The sequence below is a fragment of the Syzygium oleosum genome, unplaced genomic scaffold, assembly GCF_021117445.2.
Source record: "Syzygium oleosum isolate NSW1041296 unplaced genomic scaffold, Sole_v2.1 Sole_v2.50, whole genome shotgun sequence".
Classification (NCBI taxonomy): domain Eukaryota; kingdom Viridiplantae; phylum Streptophyta; class Magnoliopsida; order Myrtales; family Myrtaceae; genus Syzygium; species Syzygium oleosum.
The window spans coordinates 726,127-736,066 of NW_026607534.1; the positions used below are offsets into that span (position 1 = coordinate 726,127).

At 38.7% G+C, this 9,940-nt stretch overlaps 1 protein-coding gene across 4 annotated transcripts; it reads right to left on the reverse strand.

The window, feature by feature from the left end:
- Nucleotides 1–1,870: 1,870 nt before the first annotated feature.
- On the reverse strand, nucleotides 1,871–9,089 carry LOC115692384 (sugar transporter ERD6-like 5). 4 transcript variants are annotated; one of them, XM_056307169.1, is made up of 18 exons: nucleotides 8,928–9,089; nucleotides 8,667–8,830; nucleotides 6,221–6,283; nucleotides 5,665–5,925; nucleotides 5,199–5,264; nucleotides 5,056–5,121; nucleotides 4,898–4,973; nucleotides 4,747–4,811; nucleotides 4,021–4,113; nucleotides 3,854–3,934; nucleotides 3,683–3,767; nucleotides 3,562–3,605; nucleotides 3,422–3,484; nucleotides 3,281–3,340; nucleotides 3,139–3,192; nucleotides 2,696–2,755; nucleotides 2,483–2,597; nucleotides 1,871–2,346 (listed from the first exon to the last, which is right to left on the reverse strand). In XM_056307169.1, the coding sequence occupies exons 2-18, from the start codon at nucleotides 8,823–8,825 to the stop codon at nucleotides 2,222–2,224; spliced, it is 1,536 nt and encodes a 511-aa protein (XP_056163144.1). In that variant the 5' UTR covers nucleotides 8,826–8,830; nucleotides 8,928–9,089; the 3' UTR covers nucleotides 1,871–2,221. The 4 variants fall into 4 exon arrangements, with proteins under 4 accessions (XP_056163144.1, XP_056163145.1, XP_056163143.1 ...); XM_056307170.1 differs by lacking the exon at nucleotides 8,928–9,089 and having other exon boundaries at nucleotides 5,665–5,724; nucleotides 5,836–5,925; nucleotides 8,667–8,903; XM_056307168.1 differs by lacking the exon at nucleotides 8,928–9,089 and having other exon boundaries at nucleotides 8,667–8,906.
- Nucleotides 9,090–9,940: the final 851 nt, after the last annotated feature.

A 9,940-nucleotide genomic window follows, 5' to 3' on the forward strand; every position in this document is an offset into this window, starting at 1 on the left:
AGGTTCGTCAACAGGTCGCGTTCATACCGAGATTACCAATCACAGGTTCGATTGGGGGTCGAGGTCAACAATTCGTAACTCACAAATCTTCGTAGAACGATCATCTTCCGCACAGATTCATATCAGTAGTAAACTAGTATCTATAAGAAATTACATGATAAGAACATCCAAAGTCAAGCACCCAATCATCACCTGATGAACTCTTGGTGACTGTCAGCATCACTAAAACTATTATCTGTTGTGGTAACAAAATTACCGTCACCTGCAGACTCCACCTTAACTCATTTACACTTGCCTTCGAACAATCTCTTATGTAGTGCCCTACCTCATCATGGTGACAATATCGATGAAAAAAATAGTATTTAGCTTAATCCAAGCTTAGTTTCATTTTAATTGGTTTAATGTCTCATTGTCAGCATCTAGTTTAGAAAAATTTGCATTCTAGATTATTGCACGTTTAAATTTATGCAATAGCTCATGGGAAACTTGCAACAAGGTGATGTTAAATTTTGCTCGATACGGCCAGGGTTTTACTTATCGCACTTTCTTTGCGTTTATATCGTCATATCGGGATTGATATATGCTCCGCTTAATTTTGATTATATGAGATTTTCATGTTTTAGGACAATAAAAAAGTGTGAAATATTACAAGGATGTTTTCCCGCAAAAAGAAAAGGTACCAAAATGGACATTAGATAATATTATGGCATAATCAACTCCTTGTGTCCCAAATCTTTGGTTCGCAAAAATAAACAAACTCCCGCGTTTACTTGGCCTCTTGTCGGCTCATATATAATAGGCTGGTGACGGCTTCTAACGAAAAACCAAATGTCCTAATTTAAAACGAGAAGGCCAGGTTGTGTTCGACAGGATTTGGAAGACCTCCTGCCAAAAACTAGCCCCACCATTCAAGAGGAACCATTCATGCCCACTTAGTAATTCGTCAAACCCCCTCGGGGATATTTAAAAATCCCTCGGCAGGGTAGTGACAGATGGTAAGTCTTCAAAGGAACTTTTGTAGTTCACTAGACACTTGTCGATGCTGATGAGGCTTTGGCTTGATATTTGGATCTTTAGTGGTGGATCTGACCATATGTCATTTGTATATAGACAACGGAGTAAAGATGTTCAGGGGTTTCAGGGCTCTGCTTACAAAAGGGACAGAGCGGGTCCATTGAAATCCTCCTTGAGTAAATTTTCTCTTGTAGGCAATGCACTTTGACATAGATTCACAGGAATATACTTAGTTTGGGTGAGATATTCGGTTGCCATATTTTATGCGATAGGACCCTTGGACTCTGATAGGAAGAAGATGCATGTTCTCTATTTGGTCTTTGCCCACATTTTATTGAGTACACTCTTGATTTTGTTCCTGTCTAGATCAGTTTGTGGTCTTCGTCAGCAGACGGTAGGGGAGTCCCCGTGATTTCATTCACGATTTCTTGAAAATTCTGGGGAATATGTTTATCCCAAGTGGATTTACTTCTGTTGATTAATTCAGCAACAAGTAACTTCTAGACATTTATTAGGACAAGAAGTCCGAATCTTCCGGCATATACCACGTAACATGTAATCCCGATGCCATGCCCATTTAGCAGTCTTCCCATATCCAGCCCCCAAGCATTCTGTAGATTAAATGCAGTATAGCCTGAATCCATGGATTGATCATTCACAAAAATAGGATGTGGTGAAAATTTTCCTCGCATCTTAGCAGGAAGAAAGTTGAGTGAATCTTTTCTTTTCGTGATGGTGATCCCTTTACCAGCTGGACAGACTGTTTGTAAGTGCAAATTTCACAAATGCAGTGACACAAAAACATCCAACAGCACCAATATCTGAATGAACTCGTCCTTATGATAAGCCTGAAAGGTGGGAAATGCAATTTAAATTATTAAGCCTGTTTATCGAGTTGACGTTATCATATGAAAACATGGTAACGAGTATCAGACTGTCCAACACATCCTCTCCTCCTTTGTCCCGGGTGAGTGGAATATGTTATGAAGTTGGTTGTCGGGACAAATTATTACATTCTTAAGTAATCCAGGTCAACCTAATGTCTTGGTATCAGCCAAGTGATCAAGAACATGACATACTGCCTCTGGAAAATAATTTACTAACTTTTAGGCAGCAAAAATATAAGTAGACACACAATTAGCCAGAGTTTCTGACAATGATCTTGGTTGCTTCATCCTACCAATTCAGATTTCAACACTAGCACAATTCATTGCAGAAAATTGGCTAGTGATGCTTGCAATTCTTCCAATGCTCGCCCCTTGGTCTCCGGCACTAGCTTCGCAGTGAAGAAGATAGTTAAACCACAAATGCATGCAAAAATTAAAAAGGTTCCTGAAAGCAGCATAGTCAAGACAAAGATTTGTTAGGACATACGCCCGACATGTGAACACATGCAATTCATGTGCTCCAGAGAAGCATGGCCAGTGAAAACTATAGAACAAGAAGGAACAAAAGGAGAATTAATGACCGGGTGCGCTCCATTCGAACATGAAGTTGAAAGTGTAGCTAACGATCCAAGCACAGGACCATTTGGTGAAGGTCACCAGGCTTCCAGCCGACCCTTTAACATTCAATGGGAATACCTATTGAGAATATGACCATCGGAATAAGTGGGAATCCTATGTATGGTCTTGAAATGGAGATTATAGAGTGCAATATTAGACTGAAAATATCTATTTACCTCGGACATTATAACCCACGGTAACCCTGCCATACCAAGTGAGTAAGCTATAGAATACACCTAATAGCAATAATTATCTGTCAGCAACTTCAATACAACTAGTCCTGGAAAGAAGGTTGAGGACTTAAAAGCAGCACTACTATAAAGAAAACTTATGAGACTGTTGCTTCCCCGCTAAAGATAAAACAGGGTCCAAAATGTTTTCTTTTTCTTCCCCATCTTGTCCTAGACAGATTGAGCAATGAGCAGAGAAAGAAATTCATTTTCCATACATGTTCTAAAATTGAATAAAAACTATTAGACGCAAAATCCTATTTTCTTTTGTCGAAGTACGCTCTCCAGTGTATTATTGTCTGGTAAAGTAGGATTAAGCCGCAACTCATTATGCCCTCAATGGTAAGAGCTAACCTTACAAGTTTGAAAAACAAGTTACACAGACTTACCATAATGCATACATATACCAAAATGGGAGTGACTTCCTTCCAATACTGCAGGTCCTGGTTTCGCAGGAAGGTATCAAAACAAAAAATCAGGCCACTTCATGAGATCAAGAAGACTGAGTAGGCATAGTTAGTTTTCGAATACCTGCATGAAGAATGAGAATCCCAGAAAAAAGCAACTCAAGCCCATTCCAGCAGAAGAAACCTGCAAATGAAGGTCAGATTTGGTTATGCCTATGAGTGGTTTACTTTAGGAGATTACGTCGATATGTATTGGTTTTGTCACCAGTAAAAGCGGTCTTCTTCCAGCTTTGTCTGTCAAGATTACACTAAGAGCGGTTGCAGGGATCTGCAAAACAGGTGAGGAATCTTGAAAATGTGATAAATAAAATTCATCTTTCAGTGCAATTCTCGATAGTCTATTACCTGGACAATCGCCATGCTTCGGGTACCAATGCTGCTCGAAAAGTCTGACAGGATAATAAGTTAAGATTACCAAGTCTTCATTCTTTATGATTAACAAACGAATTTATAGCATGATTTTTACCGGCTGATTCAAATATAGAGCTTGCATAATAGGGAAATACAGCCGAGCCTCCAAATTGTTGAAGCATCACCAATCCCACTCCTATCTAAGCTTTGAAATTATTAGGACATAGAAAAAAAAAACTGAGCAAAATATGGCAAGCAATTTGAGTATTTTGAAGGGAAGGTTTACTATGAGGGAATGAGCGTATCTTCGTTGAAACAAATAAAGAATTCTAGACCGGGATTGCCACTCAAAGGTTTCTGTATAGTCCTGTAAGACAATACGAACCGAAATATTAAAAAGTAAGACGAAAAGGGACAACTTTCTCTTGTTGATATATGAAATGGAGAAATTACTCTGATATCTGCCGCTTCCTGGGAAATGTCGACACTTTTGCCTCGGAGTCTTTGCAATGTGACTTCAAACTCCTTTTCTTGACCGACTTTTACCTGTCAATAACTACGCTAATCATCTTCCTCGTAATGGAAAATGCAGAATCCTCACTCCAACATTCCTACAACATTACCTTCATTTTATGATTTTAGATTTCTAAATTCTCGCAAAAAGGATTCACGCCAATTGTACTTGACATGGAAATTATACTGCCTATACCTCTGGCCATTCTCATTTCTCCACTAGACTTCAATTTCAGTCATGAGTAAAGCTATTCTTGGTAAAATATTGAATTCGTTTATACTCTTCCCATTTCAGTCTAAAATTTTAACAGGGTAATGTGTTTCACGCAACAGCAATTCAAATTGATTTCCACGCCTTGTGATACGTTGCGGCGTGCTACAAAATACTCTTCAATGGCATGCAGCATGCTACTTGTGCTATTTAGATTGCCCCATCAACTAATCATCCAAGTCCTATTATGTCATGGTTAATCGACCCTCAAATTGTCTGTCTCCTTTGAATAACGAATTTGGACATAACACACATGAAATCGTTACCATTGAATGAAGCCACATAGAGTAAAAAGTGATGGCCACAATCGATATAATAGTTTCAAATAAGAATGATAATATCACGACATTGCGTGGCTTCTCATGAGTACCTGATACACTCCATAAACAACTTACCAGCCATCTAGGAGACTCCGGGATAAGGAATAAACCAAACATTTGTAGCACGCAGGGGCTACCACCTGAAAATGAAATCATGGACAGTGACCTTTTGACGTTTCCCAAGATAAATCGAACAACATAAAGCAGAAGAGAACTGAGACAATACCTATCAAAGCCAAGACACGCCAGGAAACAACAGTTCCTAGAAAGAATATCAACGAAATGCCACAGCATAACAAAAACTGCAATAAGACCAAGCAAAGGTTGATGGGCAATTCATCGAGTTGACACCATTAACATTTTACAGTGGCCCAAAATTTTCACCTGATTTAATGCTGTGAATGCTCCCCGGATACTTTTGGGTGTTATTTCGGCAATGTACACAGGTACCTGTTTGGCCACAAGATTATTACCATCGTCTTCTAGAAATTAATCAGGATAAGAAATCTGTATGTTTCTGCATTTACCACGTAACATATAATCCCATAGCCAACTCCATTTAACAGTCTTCCTATATTGAGCCACCAAGCATTCTGCAAGGTAAGATGAAATACACCGTTAACTACTTCACGGCCTTTTCAGAGAATACACAATTCAGAAAGATAAAGTATGATTGAATAATCTTCAGACTTTAGCAGGAAAAATTAATTTTTGCTTTTTCAAGGGTGACTTCTTGACCAGATGGAGGGATAGTTAAACACAATCTGTCGCGGGGAGCATGTGACCCATCAGATACTAGAAACGAAGTGAAAAATCACAGAAATACTCCCGTAGTCCACAATTCGAACCCCTTTCCTGTCAAGATATTCTTCAGCGCACTTATACATTATCTGATAAATTTGAGAGCACGAAATGGAATTGAAGTTTTGTGGGTCGAGTCATAAACGATCTATCAAACAAAGTTCTGAAGAGGCAAATAGACAGAGCACAAACCTCGGCAAATGCTATAAAAAGCCATCCTGCAATGAAAATTATTTGTGCAATCCCCATTGTCTGCGTCACAACACACCAGTCAAGAATTCTGTAAGATTTTTCCAGGTTCTTCACTGAAGATATATGATTTTCAAATTCAAGAACGGCTGGAAATGCTAGAGAATGACTTACCCGTCTGCGACCCATCATATCTGTCATCCACCCATTAACCAAAGCTCCTATTAACCCTCCTATTGTTAATGTTGAACCAAAAAGCGAATACTGTGACATGAAAAATCGGGAATGTCAATATTGGAGAACCTGAATCATGACTCACAAATTCCCTTATTATAATGATGTCACAGATAAAGAAGTCATTGTTAGCTAGCCGTTGAGGTCCTGAGTTTGGGCATCGACCATGCTTTTAGGGGAAAGTTCGAATGAAACTTGCATGATAATAACGGAGGTGCTGCACAAAATCTCACTGAACAATGAATTGGCTGAAACTGGCTGAAATTCATCATACTTTTTAGCAATGCACCGAGGACATGCAGCATGTATGCATGATAGGACTCACCGCTGCCGTAGAGAGCCCCAAATCCTCCATTATTCCAGACTCAGCGGGTGATGAATAACCAGACTGCACTAGAGAAATATGCCACTGGTTATGGTGACTTCTACTTGGTGGAGAGTAACCTCGTGAGAAACTATAGCGCAATCAAAGTAGTGGCCTAGGAGATCACATTCCAGAGGCAAGACAACAGATAAAAGAATAAATAAACAACCTGAAAATTGGTTTTTTAGAAGTATCTTTTCTAAAAAATGCAATCCAAGTAGTGAAATGTGATAATTTCATGTTTATTTGCCAAATTGAGTATCCATAAAAAGCTGAATTGATCCTAGATAGAGAGGATTGGCTTTAGTTTTAAAAATAAGCTTAAATGGGCCATAAATGGGTTGCTATTAATTTAATGGGTCTTAAATGTGTATTAAATAGGTCTTAAATGGGTTACCTAACAAGCTTAAGTGAATCATAAACATGTCATTTTTATTTTTTTTATTTTCTGATTTTTTAAATAATTTTTTATTTAATTCTTTTCTTTTCTTTTTTTATTTTTTATTTTTTATTTTCCTTTGTTCTTTTTATTTTTATTTTTCTTCTTCCTCCGCCGGTGGCCGGCTACCGGCGGAGGAAGAAGAAAAAATAAAAAGAAAAGAAAATAAAATAAATTAAAAATATGATTTTGAAAAATAAAAATAAAAATTATTCAAATGAGTGCACAGAAGAAAATCAAATTAGATTTTTCATACCAAATGGCGAAAAATATTTCCAGTTCATTTTTAGATTTCAGCTAAATATCGAAAAATAAAATGACTTCCTATAACATATTTTAGAAAATATTTTCCAAAAATGTCACATTTTTGCGAAGCAACGTACCCTCAATTTTTTTAAAAGAATATATAAATTATCCACTAGATTTGTATTGCATGAACGTGTTCTAATAATACAATTTTAAAAAAATCATAATAAATAAGCTTTCCTAGATTTAGTTAAATGGGTTGGGTATTGGTCAGGTCAGGTTTGGATCGAGAAATTTGCATTGCGATAAATGGGCTATAAACGGGTTGAATTGATCAATTTGAGTCGGATTATTTATGATCCAATCCAAATCCAGCCCGACCGACCGGTTTAACATTTCTAATCATAGAGAAGCAACTCGAGTCTTTTAAAGTTGTCCAAATTATGACATTCTCAAAATCAAGGTCAGCATAATATCTTGGGTTTATTAAACCGCGTGATCCACAACGTGTGGCGCAGGTGCTTCTGCAACATTATTCACTTTCGCTCCTCACACGCCCCCGCTAACCACCGCCCCCCCCCCCCCAAAAAAAACGACAAAAACCAATCAGACATTCAACGAGAATTGCAGACAAGATATTGTTGCAGCTGTTGGATGTTTGTTTGTAAAACAAACAAAACAATGTTTTTTTCCTTTGTCCCACATAGGAAAGTTTTGGGTAAGTGGGCCATTTTATAACTGTGAGTGTCTTCTTACTCCTTAGAGTGAAGACAATGGAGTGTGTACTTAGTCCACACAATACCTGCGTGCGGGTGCGCGAATAATTGCGCGATTATTAGGCGTACTTAACACTTGGCACGCTTGCGCGGCCGCGGTTTAATTAGCTCTAATCCCTTTATTTTTTTTATTTTATTTCGTAAGGTTATCTCCTTAATCTTTATTAGTTGAAAGGTTGTTTTTTGTTTATTAAATAATTTTCGAAATTATGAAAATTCGGAATTTTATTTATATATATTTTATTTTATTCCGAATTTTACACGTGTCTTTTCAAGACAACTTTTGGAGATTATACTTATTCAGTTTTCAACCTTTTCCGAAGGGTTGCATTTGTTCAGTTTGCAACTTCTTCCGAAGGAATATCTTTGTTAGCTTTGCAACCTTTCGTGAAGAGTTGCCTATGAAGACCGATTTCTATATATGTCAGTTTTTCGCAAGAAGGAAAGATCAATCAATTTTTTCAAGTCTTCTTTCGAAAAACCACAGCCATCATTTTCAATTGTTTCCTAGAGAGACCCTGGAGAAATACTAGAATTGTTATCTAGTATTCTCATTTTGAGACTTTGTTGTATCCTGGAGGATTTTTGCCGGTGACCATTAGCAACATTGTGGAGCAAATAAATCCTTAAAGAAAGTGATATCACGCCTCAAGTCTTCTGCAGACAAGATATTGTTGCAGCATCACACGAATGCCAAACACAAGACCACCATTTTGAAAGAAAATGAAAGTTGCAAAAAGACAAACATTGACCGCGCAATTTGTTTCTCGCTCTTTCTTTCTCTGACGAAACATTCACTCGAATTTGAAAGAAACCGTGGCGGAAACGCAAGAAAGAAAAGAAAGAACAAAGGAAAGCAAGACTGCTCAACAGAAAACAGAGCCGGGTTCTTAGTGCTCAAACTACACGCAAGCAATCCACGAAAAGTTGATGCAATAATACTCACGGCGCACCCGGTGGCGAAAGACCCGCAAACGGCAACGAGAGTGCTGAAAACGACGAGAGGCGTGACCGGGGGATCGCCCGAAGACTTGGAGCTGCCGGAGTCGCCCACGAGCAGAGAGCTTGTTGGCATCCCATCTTCTTCTGGGCTCTCTCTCTCCATGTGTCCTTTATTATGGTAAAGCTCCCGTGAAGAAGAAGATCTGCTGAACAAGCTCTCGTGCATATAAAGGACAGTGCATTGGTGGGGCAAGGCAGGGCATACCTAATGTTTTCTCCAACTAATAAATGGACTTTCAGGTGGGCGAAGGTATCACAGCGATTGCTTGCCAATAGCCGCACGTGATTATCTAAATCTGTACTTCTTCTTGTTTTATTCTTCGGTTGAGCATGGGGGTTCGCTTCGCTCCCGGTCTTTTCTTGGTCTTTTCTCTGTCTTTTCTTTTCCTATTATGTTGCAACGCATTTTATTGCTTTAAATTTTCTAGACCTTTTTTTTTTTTTATCTGAATTAGCTATCGGGTGATTTCGGAATAGGGAAGGATGGGTTCACTATCCGACCTGAGGCCGACCAGAGGTTTGAGGCTCGGGCTCGGATCGAGACTTGTCGGCTTCGTTACTTGTCATCCTCAACGATAGGGATACGATAATAAAATGTACTGGAAATTTTTAACTTCGCTACTTGAATAGGACAACCAATTTCGGAGTTCATGAGGGGTTATCTTTTTTTCTATTTCAGACACGACCCACTGATTTTTTTTTACCCACATCGCCACCCAAGTCAGTACTCAATTTTTTACCCTTCAAGGCTTGTCACTTGTTTTTCACAGTGTCAAATTTGCGATCGCCGAGCCCGTGCATTTTGGCGTTTGCTTGGGCCATCTCTGGGCCCAAGTCGCGGGGATCAGAAGTTTAGAGCCTAGTTTGGGTCAATTTCACGGAGAAAAAAGCCGAAACAATCCTGAATTTATTGTAATTGAGCCAATAAATATTTTTTTTTATTTCCTTTTTGGCAGGCTCTGACGTGGACGCCGACAGACGCTGACGTGGCAATTTTTAAATATTTTTTTCCTTTTTTTTCTTTCCTTCTTTCCCTGGCCGGTCGCCGAACCAACCAGAGGCTAGGGCCGACGAGGTCACCGGCCACTAGTGAGGCTCACCCTCTCCATCGCAAGTGAGGTTGAACCTCGCCTAGCGACGGCGAGGGCAAGGCTTAATTAATTTAAAATATTTAAAATATTTTTTGAATCATTTATTTATCACTAAACAAACGAAGCT